At 43.5% G+C, this 22,538-nt stretch overlaps 1 protein-coding gene and 1 long non-coding RNA gene across 2 annotated transcripts; one reads left to right on the top strand and one right to left on the bottom strand.

The window, feature by feature from the left end:
• Positions 1-6,099: 6,099 nt before the first annotated feature.
• LOC143435154 (uncharacterized) lies at positions 6,100-8,261 on the bottom strand. The gene is made up of 2 exons (XR_013105163.1): positions 7,995-8,261; positions 6,100-6,395 (listed from the first exon to the last, which is right to left on the bottom strand). It is a non-coding gene; the product is annotated as an uncharacterized LOC143435154 (long non-coding RNA).
• Position 8,262: 1 nt separating this feature from the next.
• Amacr (alpha-methylacyl-CoA racemase) lies at positions 8,263-18,707 on the top strand. Its single transcript, XM_034523518.2, has 5 exons — positions 8,263-8,576; positions 9,678-9,821; positions 11,150-11,310; positions 13,129-13,315; positions 17,941-18,707. The coding sequence occupies exons 1-5, from the start codon at positions 8,330-8,332 to the stop codon at positions 18,348-18,350; spliced, it is 1,149 nt and encodes a 382-aa protein (XP_034379409.1). The 5' UTR covers positions 8,263-8,329; the 3' UTR covers positions 18,351-18,707.
• The last annotated feature ends 3,831 nt before the right edge of the window (positions 18,708-22,538 follow it).

The following is a 22,538-nucleotide window of genomic DNA, read 5'->3' as shown; positions in this document are numbered from 1 at the left end:
ATCAAAAACAATCCTGTACAATAAAAGAACTTCTGGAAGTATCATCATCCTTGACTTCAAGCTGTACTGCAGAGCAATAGTCATAAAAAATTGCACAGTATTGGCATAGAAACAGACAGGTTGATCAATGGAAGGGAATAGAAGACCTTGAAATAAACCCACACTTCCTACAAGACACTTGATTTTTGACAAAGAAGCCAAAACCATACAATGGGAAAAGTTGGTAGCAGCTTTGCTGTTCTACTTAAGGTGCATAGGTTATAGCTACAACCCATAATAAGTGAGTGAATGCAATGTTACAATCGTGCATGTATATATAGGAAACATTATATTGATATACAATTATATAGATACACATGATTGGAGGGAGTAGAGTACCCACTAACTTAGTGTCTCAGAGGAAGATTTTGATATATCTTTAGGTAAAACAGGAAAACTTCATAAACATATATGGAAATAAACACATACACACACAAGCACATTCTTCTGGGTTTAATCTAAGGTGTTAAGAGCATTCTCAGATGTTATTTGAATCATTTGAAATAGTGAGAGAAAAAAAGGTCAAGGTCAAAAAAAAAAAAATTCCTGATTGTGTAAGTCTGTCATCCCAGCTACTTTGTGAGGCTGAGGCAGAAGGATCCCTTGTTTTGCACTGCCCGGGGCAACTTGGCAAGATCCTCAATCAAGCTACAAAGCACAAACAGGGCTTGAGATAAATTCCAGGTGGTAAAGTGGCTGCTTAGCATATGCAGGCTCTAGGACCAACCCCCATTAACACACTCAGGCACCCACACACATGCCCATGTCCACATGTGTGCACATGCACACACACGGGGGGGGGGGGAGAGAAAGAGAGAGAGAGAGAGAGAGAGAGAGAGAGAGAGAGAGAGAGAGAGAGATAAGTTCAAACTAAAGTGAATGCATATTCCAATGGGAATGTAAATCCCAACGGACATGGCTAGAGTTGGTAAGCATCTCCCTATTGGAAGATATGGTGCGGCTCAACCATTAAAATGTCTGCCTTCTCCAAGTCCTCAACAGAGGATAGTAGGGTAAAAGTAAGTGTGAGCGTAGTGTAGAACAGGTTTCAACAGCCACAGACCGCAAAGGACCAGGTCCTTTTCTGTGTATATTTATGGCTTTATTAATGTTTTACAGTTTGGCAGGAAGGGGTGGTAAACCCAGCACTTTAAGCATGGACACTCTGTGAGTAGCCTAAACCAACTTATAATTTTTATTTGTTAAGCATAGTAGTAAGACACACCATTTGACTTGTTTCTTACATATTTTCCTATCCTGACCTAGCAGAGTACTCTTGTTTGCTATCCAGAACCACTTGTGGATATAATTTGGGGGCTGGAGAAATGGTTCTGCAGTTAAGAACACTGGCTGTTTCCCAGAGGGCCGAGTTTTGGCTCCTACTGTTCACAGGGCGCCTTACAGCCACCTGTAACTCCAGTTTCCTCAGGGAACTGTTGTGTCCTCAGATACAACACCCTCTTAGTAGCACCCAGGCATGCCTCCAGTGCACAGACATACATGCAGGCAAAACACTTGTACCAATAAAAATTAAAATTATTAAAAAATTTAAAGCTCTGTACTTAATCCTTTCGCTTTAGGAGGTTTTTGTTTGCTTCTCTATATATTTTGTTGTTGTTGTTGATTTGAAACAGGGTCTCTTTATGTAGCCCAGGCTAGCTTTGAAATGGCTGGGTAGCCAAGGATGACTGAATTCCTGATTGTTTTGTAAGGCCCGCCAGGAAGGGAGAAACTCCCTCTCAGTCCACGGGAATTCACGGCCACCCCAGTAACTGCAAGACACCGAACTTGATGTAATTAACACGAGGTATATTTGATTTCAACGCGTTGAGGCCGCACTTTAAGCCTGTCCTACACAGAGGAAAGCAATGAAGTACGACCCCCACTTAGAGAAGAGGTAGACCTTTTAAAGGAAGAGCTGCAACCCAGGGAGACGAGTGGGGAAATCATGATTAAGTATCTATAGAAAGCACCTGTCTAGTGTTCAGCTTCCGTGACAGGTTCAAGGAACGGTCATGGGGAAATATCAAACCCTATCTAATTTGTCTTGTGGTCAGTTCTGTTCCTGGTATCCAGGGTGCACAGGCACGCTGACCTGAATTCCCAGTTCAAACCCTATTCAATCTATCTTGTCTTGTAGATAGCTAGTTTCCTAGAACCCTGTTATGCGCACCTCTTCTGTGTCCCCTTCGCCCGCCGAATAAGGACACGGAGGCAGTAATCGGGTATCACTACAGATGAGGCTTTACTTCTTGTAACAGTAAAAGCGGAAAAGACGGAAGAAACTGGAAGAGGCTCCCTTAAATACACCCTAGAGTGACGTATTCACTTCTGAATGGCTGCTCGCTCACCACCCAATATTACGCCTCGGGATAGGCCAGTGACCTGGCGCTCTTTCTGCCTGGCAGCTGTGCAGAATGAATGTTTACTGCTGGGGAAACACGCGGCCAGCGCCATCTTGGAAATGCAAATGTGTAGCCACTGAAACAGCGGCTCACTACATCTCTCCCTGTTTAAATTATTAATATGAAACAGCCTTTTGCCGATTAAATGTAGTACCAAATAAGATTCGAACTCAAACCCGATCAAGCAAACTCCATCTTGGGGGAATAAGCGATCAAGAGCTTATAGCCCGAAGATTTTTCCTTACCCTAACCAGGTGCAATGGAAGCGAGTCCTCTGGGTGCTAAGGGCTAAGGAGATATAAAGAGAATTGACACCCATCCCTGTGCAATGGAGTATATATAGCTCCCAGGGGTGCGAGGGCTGTCAACCTATTATTAGGTACCACAATTATTTAGGCAAGAGCTGACTGGACTAGACCTCTCATCTTCCCAGTGCAATGGGACGAACCCCTGGAGTGCTTAGACTGAGAGGGTCTCTGTCATAGGCTATTTTCTAGCCTAGATAGTCAAATTTCAGGGAGGGATGCTTGCTCCAAGGCTGCGAGTGCTTAGGCTTTAAGCTACCTTGTCACTTATTTTGCTGGGCTCTGAGCTTACAAACCAACCATCTATGAATACTAATTCACATCATAGGGCTGTACCAATCAAGCCTATTCCCGCTCTTTAGAAAGAAAGAAAGAAAGAAAGAAAGAAAGAAAGAAAGAAAGAAAGAAAGAAAAGGGCAGAAGACATTTAAGAAGTAAAATCTCCACAGGAAACAGGCTCCATCCACACTCCATCAAGGCTGGAAATCCGGATTTGCAATGGCTGCTGTATCTGGTCCAACTTCCCATTCCACTTTCCTTTTAAATAAGCAGAAAGATTATGGCTTTAAGTAAATGCATCATTCACAAATCTTAGAGGTGTAACACCTGGATGTGGGGCCGCTGAGACACACAGCTTATTTGAGCCACATCTGTGAGCTGCTTCACATGGGCTAGAGCCAATCAACTCTCTGATTGACCAAAGTCTATTTTAAGTCTCCATAACGAATGTACTGAGATGGGCACAAAGGTAGGCACATGCACAACCAAGGCTAGGTCTAGTGATCCATTCTAGCCTTGTGCTAAAAAGCATGTAACATTTTTACAATCCAAGATATCAGAGTTATTCTGAAAGTTGGATAACATAAAGAAAAATGAAGGGTCTACACATACCAACACCGATTGTGTAGATGAATTTCCAAAACACCTTATTAATTTTTAATGTAATTTAAATGACTAGAGATATTAAATCTTGTAGCCGAAACATTTTGCACTTTATGAAACATATTTAACAAGACAAAGGCAGATATACCCCTTTTAAACATTTTAACAGTGGCTACAACACATAATTTAATTGTGTTGAAGCAAGATAAACTCAAGAAAATATACATATGATTTAATTTAGGACTTACATCCCTTTGAAAACATTAAACAGAGGTTTTAAATCCTCTTATGGTAAGCTTAAAATGAGGTTTTAGTCAATTAATATCTCTTAACAACTTTTAAAAATTACTAAGAGTAAATCAAGATTAAAAGTAAACTATTTTCCTTTGCACATACACTCACAAGCCAGAAGATGGCGTTAGATCCCCACCACAAATGGTTGTGAGACACCACGTGGCCGCTGGGAGTTTAGCCTTTATATTTTAAATTAAGTCCAGCCTTTAATGGCTGAGGTATTTTTAAAGCCAAATTGACTCAAACATTGAAAGACACTGTCTTTGAATCCTTTTTTGGAGTAACAAGTATTTTAAAAATTTTAAAAGCTCGCTATATTGAAGCAATAGCTTGTAGAAAAAATTTCTTTAGAGAAATCCACTAATAAAATATAATACACACCAAAAGATTTAACCTCTTACCCTTTTTGTATTAAAGCAACAAAATTTGTATATATATGTAAAATATAAAACATTACCCATTTTCTGAAGCAATTATTTTTTAACAAATATTGCTCCATGGGCTCTTAAACATTATGAATAAATTTATTACCTATAAACCTTTTACCTCTACCAGAAATGTAAAGGAATGGTATAAAAATATCTTTTATGTAAACATTTATTGAAATGGTAGCTGGAGAAGACAAGTTATGCTGTATAAAACTTAAATTTGAACTTATTTTGGATTAATTTAATAACCAATCTTTTTTGTCCCATGATAATATCGGATAAAAGCCAATTTTATTTTCTAATAATTGTAACACATATTAAAGGAATCTAAGGCATCTCATCCTCAACAATTCCAAATACAGAGGAATTAAAACAACCTGAACCATATTCTATCAGCAGGCACAGCTATACTCATGGAGGGAAGCAGATATAATTTTAATTTCTGCAGTACAATCATAACCTTTAGCCCACAGACTGTTGTAAAATCTTTGGGTCTTAGGTTTACCCCTCCTCTCACAAGAAACAATGAGAAGACAAATTCCCTTAAGCACATTTCTAGGGCCTGGTCTGAAGACCCAGAACAAAAGGAAATGCTTTGCACCTGGGCTTCTACAGGCAGTCTGCATTGTCTTAATTCAAATGTAAATGCACTTAACCTCCCTCTGCCTGCCTGCCTGCCAGTTTAGGTGCAGTCTGGAACTGAGAGATTTTGCCTTTATTTAAAACCTTAAATTTGAACTAAAAACCTCTGGAACAGTTTAAGATTTTACCAAATCCCACATCGATATACTCAGCCAAAAATGGCAGGAGAGTCAGAGCCGAAATCTTGTAATCCAGCTTCCTTCTTTCTGATCCTCCGACGGCTCCCGCTCCTGCAGCCGCGTCTGCACCACGTAGGGGCCAGCGACTCCAGGCCGCGCTCCGCCATCGCTCTGCCATTTTGGCTGCAGCAGCCGCGTGGGGACCCAAATTAAATTGTTTCCACCTGTGAAATAAACACAAACAGCTTCCCACCCCGGGCCACAGCAGGCCCTCAGCCAATCTTGTATCCTCTTGTTCTTACGAGGGACAATGGCTGCACGGCACCCAGCCATGACATCCTCAAAGATCATCTTTTCCATCACTGGCATTGCTTGCTCTGAGCCCGCAGGACACTCCCTGTGTGCCCGCAGCTGGAAGGCAGCTTCCCAGGGCAAACTACCTCCCTCCTCTGTCTGCCTTTCGCGTCATGCTCCCTTGCTCTGCCGGGCTGCAAGCCGACACACGTAGCAGAGCGCAGACGCCTCTGCAACCGGTCTGACCCAGACCCTGTCGCAGTGTCTCTGTTCCCACAGCCCGAGCCGAGAAGCACGGCAGGGGACCCTCGAGCCCGAGCGAGCCGCTGGCTCCGGCCGAGGTCGGTGGGGCTGGGCTGAGTGACTTAAGATCCTTCTTAGTCTTATCTCAGAACGGCTATCCTTTGCACAAGCGGCTACTTCCTCCTCTATGCTCTCCTCCTCGGAGCTGCACAGTTCTATGGAGTCAGGCTCCTTAATGAAGTACAGGGGGGTCCTTTTGACCTCCGTTCTCTCTCCACCATCCGGTGGAGGGTCCTCAAGCTTAATGGACTCTGCAGTAGCCCTTGTTCCTTTTGAGTACTCTATCTCTCCAGGCTCTTTGGCCTGACCTCCAGGCTCCTTGGCCTGATGCCGGCTAACACTAACACACTCTGGTTCTGATAGCCTGGAGCGGACCTCTCTTGAAACCTCTTGACTTGCCCTAATAGCTGAAAGCAACGCAAACAGGAGGCTAGCTATTGCTGCGGTGGCAATGGGTGAATATCCACCCGCAACGAAGGTTTCTACCCCAAGCATACCTTCCAAAGGTGACCCCATATCCTGTAGTTTGTTAACCCGCCCCAAAACTTGGGTGGTCTTCCGCGGCGCCTTGAAATTCCCGGGTTTCGGCACCAGTTGTTACGCGCACCTCTTCTGTGTCCCCTTCGCCCGCGAATAAGGACACGGAGGCAGTAATCGGGTATCACTACAGACGAGGCTTTACTTCTTGTAACAGCAAAAGTGGAAAAGACAGAAGAAACCGGAAGAGGCTCCCTTAAATACACCCTAGAGTGACGTATTCACTTCTGAATGGCTGCTCGCTCACCACCCAATATTACGCCTTGGGATAGGCCAGTGACCTGGCGCTCTTTCTGCCTGGCAGCTGTGCAGAATGAATGTTTACTGCTGGGAAAACACGAGGCCAGCGCCATCTTGGAAATGCAAATGTGTAGCCACTGAAACAGCGGCTCACTACAAACCCAGAGTGCAGAACAAGCTGATCTGCACTCTTGACTCCATCTGTGGAAGGTTTAATTTTTTTTTTAACTCTTTCAGTTCTTCTTCCACCTCCCAAGGGCTGCGATAACAGTTGTGTGCCACGTACCAAAAATTCCAGGTTTTTTTTTTTTAAATGACAAATAATGCATTATGAATACCCTTTTAAAAATCTGGACACAATTGCCTATGCACAATTTATATTATTATTTCCTCTGACTAGCTTCTAGAAGACAGTTTGCACCAGAGGAACGATCTGGAGTGGTAGAGATCTCCTATCACAGTCTGCTTTGCATGGGTCTCTGGATAACTCAGTACTCTGAGATGATTTGTAAAGCATGATGCTGGCTGGCTAAGACTTGTGATTCATGTGAATACGATCCTGTATGTAAGCTCAAGCCACATCTGTACCACTTTTTTTTTTCCAGAAAAACAGAAAGGTAGCAACTCTGATAAAATATTAATATTGCCATGTGGAAGTCACCCACACCATTCCGTGCGATTTTTCTCTTTCCTTTCCAGTATATCAAAACACAAAGAAAAGAATTGGATAGAATGAGGTGGAGCAAGCAAGGGTAGACGCCTGAGACAGCATCAGACAAACAGATCACTAGGGACCAGGTGGACGTTGTCTGTCTCTAGCAGGAGGCAGCTCAGGCTAAGAGAGCAAAGACCGCTTGCCCTGAAGTGTCTTAAAACTCAGTAGCTGGCTAAAAGTGTTTTGGGTACAATTATGTAACATTTCACCTTTGCTTTTATTATCTGCCTCACTTGTTAACAATCGGTGAAGGAGATTTCTAGCATTCAGGTCTAACTCTATTCAGTTTCCTTCCTAGAGCTGCATCCGGCTCGCTATACACAAGATCCACCCATTACTGAGAAAAATGACCTGGAAATGTGGGTGGGGATATTTGTGATTATTTTGTTGTACTTTAAAGGCTGAAAAAAAAAGTTTCTAACTCGAAATTGTAATTGTCCACAAAACTGACAGCTGTCAAACCAAATTGATTTCTAAAGCTCTCTCATTTAACCCGAGATGAACAATAATTCTGATACCCCAGACTCTTCTAAATGCTGGGATTATAGGCGTGCACACCACGGGCGTTTTAAGTGGTGCTGGCCTCCAGGCAACTGACTTAGCAACTGATCTACACCCCTGGCCCTTCCTCTTAAAACTAGGGGCATCCTAGGAGAAGTCTCAAACTGTGGAGGATGGAAACTAGTTTTCAGGGCGGCGAGGGAGACACCCAGTGGTCTACCACAGGAAACGTCCTTGCCTCCTTACATTGATCTAAGTACTGAGGCGCTTGAGTACCTTTAATCACTTACTGCGGGTGGGGGGTGAGAAGTAGGGATTCCGGGGGTGCAATGAAAGTGTCCGAAGAGGACCCGCATAACGCGGTGTTCTCAAGGTCAAGGAGGCAATTTACGACCTAAATCTGAGATCAAAGTTCAGCAGCTCCACGGAGTGACTCAAAGCCTAGGGCGCAAGCCGTTCAGCCTTCCTTGAGGGCACGCAGGCGCAGGAGGGAGACGGAAGGAGGGGGCGGGGCTAGGCGAGGCTGGGCGGAGCCGTGAGGTGCAGTTCGGCGCGGATGGGAGGGAAGGGTGGGTGAACTGCGGGTCAGGCGCCCGGGCGCTCGCTTCTCACCCTAAGGTTGGCCATGGCGCTGCGTGGCATCAGGGTTGTGGAGCTGGCAGGCCTGGCCCCGGGGCCGTTCTGCGGGATGGTCCTGGCAGACTTCGGCGCCGAGGTGGTGCGCGTGGACCGGCTGGGCTCCATGGGCGACCCGAGTTCCCTGGCCCGAGGCAAGCGCTCGCTGGCGCTGGATCTGAAGCGGTCTCGGGGAGGTGCGGTGTTGCGGCGCCTGTGCGCACGCGCGGACGTGTTGCTGGAGCCCTTCCGCTGCGGTGAGCCCTGCCGCGCATTGAGAAGACATTACCCTCCTGCCCGGTTACTCCCAGCTTCTCTGACTCCTTCTTAAGACTTTTAATTTGCTCCCCTCCCCCCTCCCCAGCACAAATCTTTCAGATTTGCCTTTATTAATTATTTGGAGGTACTGAACCGTATAAGAATCTAGTGCAAGAGATAGATTGAAGAACTTCACATAGGAATATAGCCATTGACCCTTTGATATGTGATTTGCCTATGCTCTAAAGCCATTAACAGACCATGGTTAACCTTTCCCCAAATGCCGGTATTCCCAAGCTCCAGCTTCAAGATCACTTCGTTTACCTTGAGCCGTACGAAAACATTGTTTTAATGCTCTGTAGACAAACGACCTAGTCGTTAACAGAATCAGTTATCGAGCACTTGTCTGCTTGGTTACCTACACCTCCATGCGACTGTACCTTGCATTGCAACTGTCCCAAACCCTGAACCAAGTCTGAAGGCATTTCCTTCTCTATTAGCTGAGAGCATTCATTCCAACTTGCTCCTTACTCATATCACCTGGTAGATACCAGGAAGCCAGTCAAACTTCAGTGAATGGGATGGGAGCGGGTCACCAGGCATATTTCTATTTAACTCTTTTAGTTCTCACAAGCAAATCCGAGGACAGTAATTGCAACATTTAGGATTATATCACCATGTAAAAATATTCCATTTGAAGATGAGTGCGGGCCACTGTGGGATAGGGGAGGGAGGGAGAGAGAAAGGTCACACTAGTGCGGGGTTGGGGGGGGAGGGGAGGGAAGGGGAGGAGACAAGAAGAAGAGGAGGAGGAGAAGGCGGAGGAGAAGGCGGGAGGAGGAGAGAAGAGAAGGAAGGGGAGCCCAAAATGTCTGGATTATACAGGGAAAAGCCTCTTGGGGAAGGGCGGCCCAGGGCTGGGCTGGAAAGTTCAGGGTTGGTGGCAGGGTATGCCAGGTAGGGACTGAGGGATGCTGGGAGGACCTGGAGCCAGGTCTATTTTGATATGTGATATATGCACCTCAGTGTCTTGTCCCAGGAGCAAACGAAAACAACAACAAAACCCCACAACACAATTGATTGACTGCTTTCCTCTAAAGGTGTCATGGAGAAACTCCAGCTCGGGCCAGAGACTCTACTGCAGGACAACCCGAAGCTCATCTATGCCAGGCTGAGTGGATTTGGCCAGTCGGGAATTTTTTCCAAAGTAGCTGGCCATGACATCAACTATTTGGCTTTGTCAGGTGTGTTGGAAAGGCTTTTTCTAAAACACTTTGAATTGGCTCCAGAATCAGGAAGCACAGTTAGACTGATTAACAAGGGTTTTAAAAATGTTTATTATTTTTCGTTATGTGTAGGTGTGTGGTTATATGCATGTGAGTGCATATGTCTCTAGAGGCTGGTAAAAGTGTCCTGGATCCCTGGCAGCTGGAGTCACAAGGCGTCACCCTTCGTGGTGGGTGTTGGGAACTGAATTTGGGTGCCCTGAAAGAACAGTACATACTCTGAACCACTGAGCCTTCTTTCTAGGCCCGGCCTTGATTAACACAGACTTTTAAAATGTGAAGATGTTAATGCATATTAATTAACTATTAATTATTAACTTATCAATTAATGCATATTAATTAATTAATTAATTACTGCAAAGGGAACACAGTTGTTGAAAACAGGTTGACTTGAGTTCATAAGCTCAAGCTCTCCCCCCACCCCGACCCATTTGGAGGCTAAGAATCACTAGTAACACTTTTCTGCAGTTGGGAAGTCAGTTTTCTAGGAGTGAGAGACAAGGTGAGAGGATGGTTGGTCATTCCACTTACTGGAAAGTTGATTCAGTTTGATTCTGACATTCCTTCACCAAGAATCATTTTGAGCCATCATTTCAGACATCTGTGAACATGAAAAGACCACAGTTTTCAGGTCTCACCATCATTTTGTTAGAATCTGCACCTGTGAGGACCGACTTTCTAATGGCCTGGCTGTATTATGTCTAAGAACTGTGTGTTACTGATAAAAGCAAATCTCCTCTTCTCTGTAAGAAGATATTGAAAAGTTGAGTGTAAACCTTCCCTGACTGGCCAAAGTATAAAATAGGCTTTCCACATAGTTTCAAAACTTAATTCCTGTTTCTGTTTGTATATGATTATATTCTTATATCTCTTTTTAATAAGATTCAAAATGTGTTATAATGTTTTTAAGCCGGGAAATGAATAGTAATTATGTCCTAAAAAAAAAAAAAAAAACTTAGTAAGTGAAGACTTTAATAAAATATTGAAAATGTCAGTTGGGATGATTTTTTTTATCTTTTTTTTTTTTTTACCTTTACCTTTATGTGAGGATTCACTGCATAGCCCAGGCTAGCCTAAAAATCTAGCTCTGCTTGTTTGAGTCTGCTAAGTGCTGGAATTACATACAGGTGTGGAAGGTTTTTTATAAGTGGACTCAGTGGGTTCATAGTTTGAAGAGCATTATACACTGTTTTCAGTTAAGACAATGACTATAAAAATCAGCTGTCCCTCTAAGGTATTCTTGTGTTTACTTAAAAATGGTGTTCAATTTGTTGTCCATGGTGCAGGTGTTCTGTCAAAGATCGGCAGAAGTGGTGAGAACCCATACCCGCCGCTGAATCTCCTGGCTGACTTTGGTGGTGGTGGCCTCATGTGCACACTGGGCATTGTGCTGGCTCTCTTTGAACGCACACGTTCTGGCCAAGGGCAGGTCATTGATGCAAACATGGTGAGTATCCATTGTGGGTGGGGTGAGATGATAGGCTTGTCGTTTGTGTCTCAGTATCATGTGTGATTGTCCATCTTTCTCAGTAAGAGAGACAGGGTTTTTCTGGGTAGCCTTGGCTGTCCTGGAACTCATGAAGGTCTACCTCCCTCTGCTTCCTGAATGTAGGGATTAAAGATATGTGCCAACATGTCTGGCAAGAGATCTTTTGCCTAAAATAGCCTCACCTTGCCGTTTTGACCCTTCTCTGTAGTGTGTTTTGGGAGGTGCAGTGTGAGGTTTACCATTTAACCCTGGATCCTGGCCTAGACTGCACCACCTCAGCATGAGGAAGCAGCAGCAGCAGCAGAAAGGTCACACTGTGCCACTAAGTGCAGGGCTCTGTGTCTCCCATGAGCCTATCTTCCTGGGAGCCACACAGCCTAAAGGAGACAGGCTCTGCCCATTAACCACTGAAGATATGTAGGCTCCAGAGATGAACAATTTTCTAACCGTGCTGTAGCACATAGCATAGATCCAAAGCCAGGCCTCTGAATACCTTCCCTCCACTGCCCTCTGTGGGCAGTGTGTGCCATCCAAAAAGGACTGACTAAGAACAAACGTGTGGCCTCAGAAGCTGTAAGGAATCGTCATTTACAACATGTAATTGATTCTTTATACTTGAATGGAAATGGAATATGGTTTCAGTTTTCATCAGAATGTATCTAATTACTTTTGCCTAATGGTTAGACAACAGTGAGCTCCGAGTGTGTGTGCGAGTATAACCTTTCCTTAAGGGGTTCATACTTACATTAGGGGACAATCATTGTTGGCTAATGGGGTCACTAAACCTCATTTGTTACTTCCTAGCCCGTGAGCCCTTGCAGACTAAAGCAAGGCAGATATCTTTGTGGTAGACCAGTAGCTTCTTGCTGTTGACCAACAGAATCTATGGTCCTGGCAGGCCAGAAATGAGATGGGGCCTGTTTTCTCACAGTGTTGTCCCCTAAAAACTGTGGGGTTAAGGTAACTGCAGAAAGGTCCATTTTGTTGTATCTGCTCTCCGTAGGGAGAGCCCCTGACCTGCAGTGAGTCCCCTGCAGGCTGATGATGACAGAGTTGGGAAGCTGAGGGTGCTCTTGTCTGGGGAGTTTTGCACAGCATGCCGGGGTAGTCACTGCTGGGCCTCCAGATGAGGTGACAGTTGCTTGCACTGGGTCTCTTTTCCTGTGGCCTCCTGTGATGCTGTGTGTCTCATTTATGATGAGGCTCGGCAGAAACACTTGGTTACAAGTTTGGTCCAGTCTAGAATCTAAAACCTTTCCACACTCTCTGGCCCAAGTGTGCCAGTCAGCTGATCAGTATTCTGAGACAGCATCGCCTGCGATCCTAGCCCTGGGTGGGGGCAGACACAGGAGACCCCTGGGGTTTTCTGGCTAGCTGGGCTATGTTGGTGAGTTCCACGTTCAGAAGGTGACTCTGTCAGAAAGCAATTGAGAAAGACACCTGACATTGACCTCTGACCTCTGTACTCACGCCCAAACAAAGGTAGAGAGAATAATTACAGGGAGAATCCACATACCTTTCCCTGACTTCAAAATCATCATGTTGTTCCTTTAAGTCTTAAAATATTTCATGAATTGAGAGTGCACCCATGGCGTTCTCCCATAAGCCTTCTCTACCCCAAATTTGCAGGAATGTCAAAGAAACTGTCTGGTTACATGTAACTGTCATGGATTATAAAGTGAGCAGTCAGGTAAAGGCTAACCTCTCCTCCCCCAGTGATGCCCCCTTTATACTTACTTGAGCACTGCATCCGTAACATGTCCTGCTTCTTCCAAGGTGGAAGGAACGGCATACTTAAGTTCTTTCCTGTGGAAAACCCAGCCTGTGGGTCTGTGGGAACAGCCTCGAGGACAAAACCTGTTAGACGGCGGTGCGCCTTTCTACACAACCTACAGGACAGCAGACGGGGAGTTCATGGCTGTAGGTGCCATAGAACCCAAGTTCTATACACTGCTGCTTAAAGGTAAGTAACTAACTCTGCGTCTCCTGTCCTGCTTCACTGTGAGCTCTTGAATCTTGATCTCCAGACCTCGGGAAACCATGATGACTTTTTTATACATCCGTCTTTCCAGCTAGTATAACAGTAGCTGTCAGCATATTGTGGGCCATTTTATTTGTCTTTTAAATTGACACTTTTAACTACTCTATAAAATAAGTCAGGACTTAAAAAACATTAACAGTCCGCTTGGTGGGAAAGCCGGTGCTTCGTGTGCCCAGACCTTCCTTAATTGTGGGTTCTCCTGGCTCTTATTCCCTCATGGGTATCCTGAGTGCAGTGAGATTTTGGTGAGTGAGGTTCAGCTCGACAATGTGGCTGCCCCTTGGTACCTTGGAAATTTACCTGTCTTGAGAATTCTTGTCTTCATGGCGCACTGCTATGCGTTAGAGAGAATTTTGGGATTGCGTCTTTCCCTGCGACATAATTGGACTGGAATTATTTTGTTGTATGAAATGTTTCAGTTTAAAGTTCGCACTACAGTTAATAACGTGGCTTTAGGCATATTCTGAAGTGAAGCCCACCATGGAGGCACAAGCTTGTAATCCCAGCAACTCAAGAAGTAGAGACAGAGGGATCTTCATGGGAAAGCATAAGAACTTCCAGGTTAGACCTGGCTGCACAGCTCAGTGGATGTGGACGCTAGGGGGTGACGTTCAGCGTCTCTTTCAGTTGCTACCTTGTTTTGTAGGTCTTTTTTTTTTTTTTTTTTTTTTTATTACTTAAACATAATTTTACTGTTTAGAAAGTTTTATAGAGTATATTTTTATCATATTTTTTCTCTCTCTCCTATACTCCCAGTTTCTCTCCACCTCCCTTCCCAACTAACTTTATGTTCTTTTTGTCTCAAAACTAAATACAACTAAACTAAACAACCTCCCCACCCCCCAAAAAAACACAACCCAAAACAATGCCCAACCATAAATTCATGCACGTGTGCGCTCTCTCTCTCTCTCTCTCTCTCTCTCTCTCTCTCTCTCTCTCACACACACACACACACACACACACACACACACACACACACGGAGTTCATTTTGTGTTAGACAGCTACCTTCCTGGGCATGGGACCTGCCCTGCAGTGTACTTGATGTTCTCACTGTCACTCCATTGGACAAACTGAATTTCCCTTTCCCAGTCCCAGCAGGTATCAGTTACACACTCCTTCTTGGTTAAGGGTGTGGTTTGTATTTACTCCCTGTGCCCAGTGCTGGAGTTTCGTCTGTGCATGCTGTTACAGTCTCTATGGGTTTACATGTTCCTGTTGTGTCTGGAAGATCGGTTTCCCTGGGGTCATCCACCATCTCTGGCTTTTAGAGTCTTTGTGCATAGATCTTCAGCATAGATCCCCAAGCCTTGAGGGGAGGAATTTGATACAGATACCTCATTTAGGGATGAGTGCTCTGAGAGCACTCAGGGAGCACTGTCTGCACATCGTTCAGTTGTGGTCTCAGTTGATTTTCATCTACTGCAAGAAGGCAGCTCTCTCTCTGACGATGGCTGACTGGTGCACCCCACAGTCCCACAGTTTGAGTTTTCCACAGTCAAGAACTTAAATATTCCATTCCTAACACCGCTGAAGAACAGAACACTTTAGGATGCAGGTGCTTTAGAAGTGGGGTTAATATCTATTTGGTGATTTTTTTTTTCCCAATTGTTTAAAAAGCTGATATAATTACCTTCCCACTTTAAAGTTTCATTGTTTGGTAGCTTTTCAAATGCAATGTACTGCTACAGGTTATTTATATATACTTGTAATGATTGCATTTACAAACATCCCAACACATTTTATACTCACATATGTTAGCTTTACTAACTCAAATGTAGTTGATTAAACCATATATAGAACAGGACCATTTGTGTCCAGCAAGTATGATGCCTCTCTGCCCAAACTGAAGGTTTCGTCTTAGCCTTTGGTAAACATTGCACAGAAATTACTACAAGTAACTCCCAATTATTCAGTGTCAGCCCAGTTATTTCTTCTGAAGGCTGTGTTGGTGACAGTTTTCACATTTTGCCTTTGGTGTATTTTGAATTAATATCTAAGTACAGGGTGAGTTCAGATTCAACTCTTGTTTGTTTATTTATTTATTTTGTTTGCATAGAGATCCCCAGTTTTCTTAGTACCATTGATTGAAAAAACAGTTCTTTCTGTGTAAAATAATGCTTGCATCCTTCTTGACGTCAGTTGACTATAAGTTCAAGGGTTTATCTTAGGACCTTTTCTCTTTCGCCACTGCGAGGGATTGCTTGCAGGTCCTCCCCCATGGAGGAGAGTGCTCCACCCCTGAGCTGTGGAGCCAGCCCTACTTTTGGACTTGGAGTTCTGTTGCGTTCTCTGTCTTTATGTCACTGTGCCTTGATTATTGTAGTAAGTCTGAAACTGAGATGTGCGTGTGCGTGTGCGTGTGTGTGTGTGTGTGTGTGTGTGTGTGTTCTTCTTCAGCATTGTCTTGGCTGTTGTGATTTCCTTGAATTTCTGTGAAAGGTTTAGGATCAGTTTATCAGTTTCAACAAATGAGGTATCTGATGATTTTAATGCTCTTGTATGTTTGTATGTACATGTATGTGCTTGCAGTAGCGTAACTGGCTCGCCATAGTGCTTGTGAGGAGTTCAGAGGATCCTTTCGCCCTGCTTGAGACAGGTTCTCTTGTTCTTCGCTGCTGCATATTCCAGGCTGACTGGCCCATGAGCTCCTAGGGATTCTCTGGTCTCTGTCTCTCATCTCACCATAAGAGCTCTGGGGTTACAGATACACATTGAACCCCTGGCTTTCTCTGGGTTCTATGGATTTGAACTCAGGACTTCCTGCTTCAGTGGCAACTCACTGAATACCCACTGAGCCATCCCCCCTAACTCATAGCTGAGATTTTGATATGGGTTCTGTTGAGTGTATGCCTGATCTAGGGGATAGTACTGTCCTAGCAATACTAAGTGTTCCAGTCCATCTGTGTGGGCTGCTTACCTTCCTTCGCTTACATCTCGGTGATGCTCTGTGATTGGAATTCCTTCTTGAAAGAGTAGTTTCTTACTTGTGTGGATTAAGGCTTTCCATCAAGTTTTGGGACTTTAAGATATTTCTTCAGTAATTTTCTTCTGACCTTTTTCTCCTGTCTTTTTATGACTCTCTTCCTGCATTTGTAAATGTGATAGCGTCTTACATTGTTTATTTTTCTTCATTAATATGCCGTTCTGTTCCTCAGATTAGATAGTTGAGTTCTCTTGAGGTTTGTTTCTTTATAATGATTTTCTCAGCTAACTTTGTGTTCCTCACTCCCTGTAATCACTGAAATCTGCCCAGTCAGCCTAGTGCTCAGCTGATGACAGGACGAAGATGTTCTTTAATGTCTTGCTCCAGTGACTCTTCCACCCACCTGTGAGGTGCTTTACTCTTTCTCACAAGTGCAGATCCTCCGATACATGCAATCTAGGCCTCTTGTAGAACTGGTTTAGGTGTGTGCGCTCCTGGATGTGTGCACATATGGACTGTGGGGCCTTCAACAGTTTGGGGAGGATGTTTGCACTGTTTAGAGTCCTCTAAGAATTCCAAAAATTCTCCCCTTACAAATTATTGCTGGTTGTATTCTTAACCATTAATATTATAAATTCTTCTTTCACAAGAAAGAGAGAGGGGGGAGGGAGAGAGAGAGAAAGAGAGAGAGAGAGAACGAGAGAGAGAGAAAGAGAAAGAGAGAGAGAAGAGGTGAGATTTTTTTTTTTACCAACACCTATAATGTGGCTTTTTGAATACACGCAGACGTGGGACACTGTTATATCTAGATAAACCCACAAACAGTTGAAAATGAGAATTTTCAATTACTCACTGAGAATGCGTCTGATACGTCTGCTGAACAGCATAGCTTAATAAGCCCTGATAAGCCCTGAACATTTACATTAGACTACAGTTGGGAAAATGCTCTAAGCCATGGCTTTTTTAAAATTTTTAACAAGTTGTTGAATATTTTATATAATTCATTGAACACTGACAATGAGAAATAATAGTTATTTGACAAACTTCCATACTAACATGAAGCCTAAAAGTCTTTGCCTAGACATTGGCTACTTCAAAGGACCTCTGAGCTCTTAATTTGCCAAGGTATTTTGGAAGACCCTGGAATAATCTGCCAGTTATTCCAAGAGAAAGGAACATTATAGGGTTACAGTCCGGTGTGTCATCTATCCTGAGGCTTCATTCTTGACAATGGCGATAGTCATGTGTCAAATTAAAACTGTTATTTTTACAGTGTTTGGGAATGTTACATCAAGTGTGGAGTTATGTTAAATTGACTAGGCAGATAATGGCATCCTGAGGAAATTTTTTTTTGAAAGCCTTCTTAGGAAATAAATCAATTCCTGGAAACCAGATCACTGAAAAGAGACCCCATTTCCTGAAATGTTAGTAAAAAGCTCTTGACAGTGACAAGCTGGCTTTGAGCTGTGTCACTGCTGCTATTGGCTCCAACTTCAAACTGATGAATGTTTTTCTTGACACTTATTTGATACGGAAGCTCTGATAAGAGTTTGGCATACTGGGCTCCTCACTGATTGTAGTTAATCCCTTGGAGAACAATAAACCGTTATATTTCCCTCTTAGGACTTGGACTCAAGTCTGAGGAACTCCCCAGCCAGATGAGCATAGCAGATTGGCCAGAAATGAAGAAGAAATTTGCAGATGTGTTTGCAAAGAAGACTAAGGCAGAATGGTGCCGGATCTTTGACGGAACAGATGCGTGCGTGACCCCAGTGCTGACATTTGAGGAGGCCCCCCATCACCAGCACAGCAGGGAACGGGCCTCCTTCATCACTGATGAGGAGCAGCACACAAGCCCCCGACCTGCACCTCAACTTTCCAGAACCCCCGCCGTCCCTTCTACCAAAAGGGACCCTTCTGTAGGAGAGCACACTGTAGAGGTGCTTAGAGAATATGGATTCAGTCAGGAGGAGATCCGTCAGCTGCACTCGGATAGAATCATTGAAAGTAATAAGCTAACGGCCAACCTCTGACTCAGGCTCACAGCTCAAGCGAACCGGAAGGCTGCATCTGTACTGGAGAAGGATGCCCGCAATTGTGTGTGTGGGAATGTTGATGCACAGTAATGAAGTAATCCAAATATTCCAATCAAGACACAACGAAAGACTGATTGCAGGGTATTGATTGCCCTCTCACACTGCTTATCAGAGCCTCTGATTGAGGATGGTTTTGTGTGTGCACTGATATTAACTTGTGGCAGTTTTCTGCCTTTTAGTTCACCTGGTGAAGTATATTGATTGATTAAAACCCTTTTATAAATACAACTCTTATAATATTTTAAATGAACTAATATAACTTTCATAAATAAAGCTTTTTATTTCCTCCTTGAAGTGAACAGTTGCTTTTAAGTTGTAAAAGCTTTCTAGAGAGCCCTATAAATGCCATTTAAATAACACTTTCTAATGCACTGAAATATTGGGGCACTGCTGGTAACAAAATGCATACCCCTTAAAAAAAAAGCCGAACCCTTTATTCACCACTTGTATTTGAACTCCGATGTTAGTGAATGATCTTGAGGTTTTCTTTATAAAACCCTGCTTCAGATCACTGTACTGGCTGCTGTGGGGGGAGGAGCCTGGTGGTCTGTTCTCCAGCACCTGACAGCAAGCCTTTCCTCAGTTGACTGTCCTGTTATCCAGTGCAAAGTTGCTAAGCTCCCCCGGCCGGAGTCTGCTTCTGTCCTGATTATGTCTCCATCTACCCGTAGAAGCAGTGGTGGTGCACACCTTTAATCCCAGCACTTGGGAGGCAGAGGCAGGCGGATTTCTGAGTTCGAGGCCAGCCTGGTCTACAGAGTGAGTTCCAGGACAGCCAGGGCTGGACAGAGGAACCCTGTCTCAAAAAACCAAAAAAAAAAAAAAAAAAAAAAAGAAAAGAGTCCTGGTCTTCCTCTCAAAAATCACAATGAAAAGTAACTTTAAGCAAACAAGTAAGAAGGTATCCCACAGGCAATAAGGAGAACCACCAGTACCCGGAAGACATCCTACTGAGCTGCACACCAGTGACAGCTGGGATGAGCTCCAGGTGCAAAGTGAGCATCTCATCTTTGGAAATCTCTTTACAGCTTCAAAAGATGCTAATGGCTTTGTCAGACTTGGCCTCGGGTCACAGGTTCATGGTTTGTCCTGCCCAGTGCTGGAGTTCACATTTCCATAGCAACCAAATCCCTCATCTCTTAATGGCTTCCTAACTCTTTCAGAAATGCCCCATCTCTTTTAAAAACGTATTTATTCTTTGGAGTTATTTGTATATACAATGTATCTTGATCATATCTACCGTCATTCCTCCTCTTCAACACCCACCCCCACTTGTCTCCCTCCCAACAGTTTATCTTCACTTCTGTTTGTCTTCACCTCTCATACCATTGCTTTGCTTTTATTTCTGTCATATTACCTTTCTGGTAAATTTATTGTAGGAGTGTGGTCAGAAAAGAAAAAGGATGAGCCTTGAGAAGGATGGAGAGAGGAAGCAGGTAACTGAAGACAGGGAAACCTAGGGAAAGAGAAATTATATTCCATAATTTATTATTCACTATATATTTTCACCCTGTTAATGGGGCCATAGGGGAGTTGATGAGATACTACAAATTATAAGGACAGATCACATGAAACAGGTGACAGGTACATCCAGACCACTTAACTGTGTCCATATTCTTCCAGGTTCACTCCAGGCTTCAGTAACAAATTGCATTTTATCATTTACAAAATTACAAAATTCTTTCCCTGCACAAATCAGGATACCTTCAGCTTCAAGAAATGCTTTTTTTTTTTTTTTTTTTTTTTTTTTTTTTTTTTTTTTTTTTTTTAAATGGGTATGCTTTGATTACAACAGAGTCCAGGGGAACAGGAGTCCAGGAGTTTTAGGATTGGTTGCATAAAGTCCCTCCAGACCCATTTCCCTGCAATTTTCCATTCTTCGAGCTTTGCACCCTTTATGCCTAGACCTCTGTAGTCTGGTGCTGACAACCTTGAAGAGCAAGTCTCAGAAACCCTGAGTCAACTTTGTCCTGTGTCTGTGGACTGAATGCAATCACTGTCATTCTGACACCAATGTTTGGCAGAGACTGTAAGATAATCCTTAGATAACACTGCCCAGTCTTTAGAGCTGCCATGGTCTCAACTTCCTGACACACTCAGGTGTGAGAGGGACACGCAGTTCCAGAATCTAACCCAAGTTCTGTCAGGATGAAGAATGGATGTTGGGGGCGCAGACAATAAGGGCCCTCATACAGTGTGCTGGTTGCTTTTCCACAGCCCAAGGGAAACAATAGAGCAGTTTCCTCATTTTGCAGATGACAAAAAAACAGATGCAAAAGCTCACTTCATAGTGTCCCAGAACTCTTTGTGATACCCCTTGGCCAGACAGCAAACACGCCTTAATCATTCTAGTGCTAAATAGTTAGGTGGAAGAAACATCCTACCCAGGAACTCATTAACTGTTTGAAAACTGTGATATGCATAGATGGAAGGAAAAACTTTCAATTTCTCTTTATTATATAGTAGTTAATTACTAATGGGTACATGTGTCTGTTACTACATAGCTTTCCCTGCCTGGGGATCAGACTACACAGTGTTTCCTTCATCTTCTGTTTCTTGTTGATTTTCCACTGAATATGCTTTCTCCTCCTCCTCCTCTTCTTCCTTCTACTTTTCCTTATCCTCTTCTTCTTTTTCTTCTCTTTCCTCCTCATCCTCCTCTTCCTCCTCCTCCTCCTCCTCCTTCTCCTCCTTCTGCTTCTTCACAGTGACTTTAGGAAACGTGGAAACCCAGCTTTACAAAAATGAAATTTTTATATAGTGCAGTCTTACCATGAAAGCTTGAAATGGCGCAAATTTGGTGCCAAAATGTTGTTTCACAATTGACTTGATTTCAAAATTTAAATATTCTGAGTTTACATATACAAGGGAGTTGTGTATAATATTTGGGTGCCTTGATACACAGTTTGAGAAACATCAGATTAGGGTCTGCCTAGGGAAGAGCAAAGAAGAGGCACACCGAGAATTTAAACTTGAAGGTTCTGCCACCATCCCTTACTCCTGAACTATTTTTAAAGGCATTTTTTTTTTTTCTAAAAGATTTTCCCTGTCAGGTCCAATAAGGAAAATGTGACCTACTTGAAATCTTTAAAACAGAGAAAATTTAATTAGAAGAATGCATTGATGAAAAAATTGATGTAATGTAGTAACATTAATAATATAGTAATTAGTAACAGTAACAAAGTCTCCATGCCTTTCCCCCCCCCTCTCTCTAGTAACATAGTGAGGCTATCCAGGTATGAGCAAGAATCAAGGAGCAAGGAGCAAGGACTACTCCTAGGTCTGTAGGTACAATAGCTATGGCGAGTTAAGGAGACCCAGCAGTCCAGTGTGGCTAATAGATGTGGTATCACAGTAGACATTCAGTTAATGCCAAAAATATCCAGGATGAAGAAAATTGGGACTTACTCGTCCCCCCCCCACCCCCACCCCCACACCCTGACCTCCACTCCTGGCTTTTCACCAAAGTTTCCTGTTGCTCAAATATACTTCGAAGCCAGAGAGCAAGGGAACCTGGGAAATGTAGTCCCATAGGGCCAAGCAAAGTAGGCAATGACTGGTACAAAACAGTCTATTCATTCAACTTCTATTTGTTAGCAAATATTTTAGGGGGACCTAAGAGGTGCCAGAGTAGATGCTGGGGATACCATAATGATCAAAATCGACCTGATATCTGTCCTGAAGAGCAAGACTGAGTAACAAACGATATAAAAATACAGAGAATGTACCAAGTACAGTGAGAGAAAAATTCAGAGTTATGAAGCAGCTAATGATTGGGGCAAAGGCTGCCCCCCCCCCCCCAGTTTTAATGCCAGTTAATTTGTCTTTTAAGCTCTGGGTAGAAAATGAGAATAAAAAAAAAAAAAAAACAGAATATCCAGATCTATAGAAAGAAGTTTATAGAAATTATTTGATTATTTACATTTTATTTAGTCTCTGTATAAGGAAACTTTATGATTTTAAAACTGTGAAACTAAGAGGTGTACAGTTGTGTGTGTGTGTGTGGAGAGAGAGAGAGGGAGGGAGAGAGAGAGAGAGAGAGAGAGAGAGAGAGAGAGAGAGAGAGAGAGAGATATTCTGTGTGAAGGAATATCTTTAGAAAATACGAGCATGCTAAGGACCCAG

This window comes from Arvicanthis niloticus, chromosome 19 (assembly GCF_011762505.2).
Source record: "Arvicanthis niloticus isolate mArvNil1 chromosome 19, mArvNil1.pat.X, whole genome shotgun sequence".
Classification (NCBI taxonomy): Eukaryota; Metazoa; Chordata; class Mammalia; order Rodentia; family Muridae; genus Arvicanthis; species Arvicanthis niloticus.
This window is presented reverse-complemented; position numbering and strand designations above follow the sequence as displayed.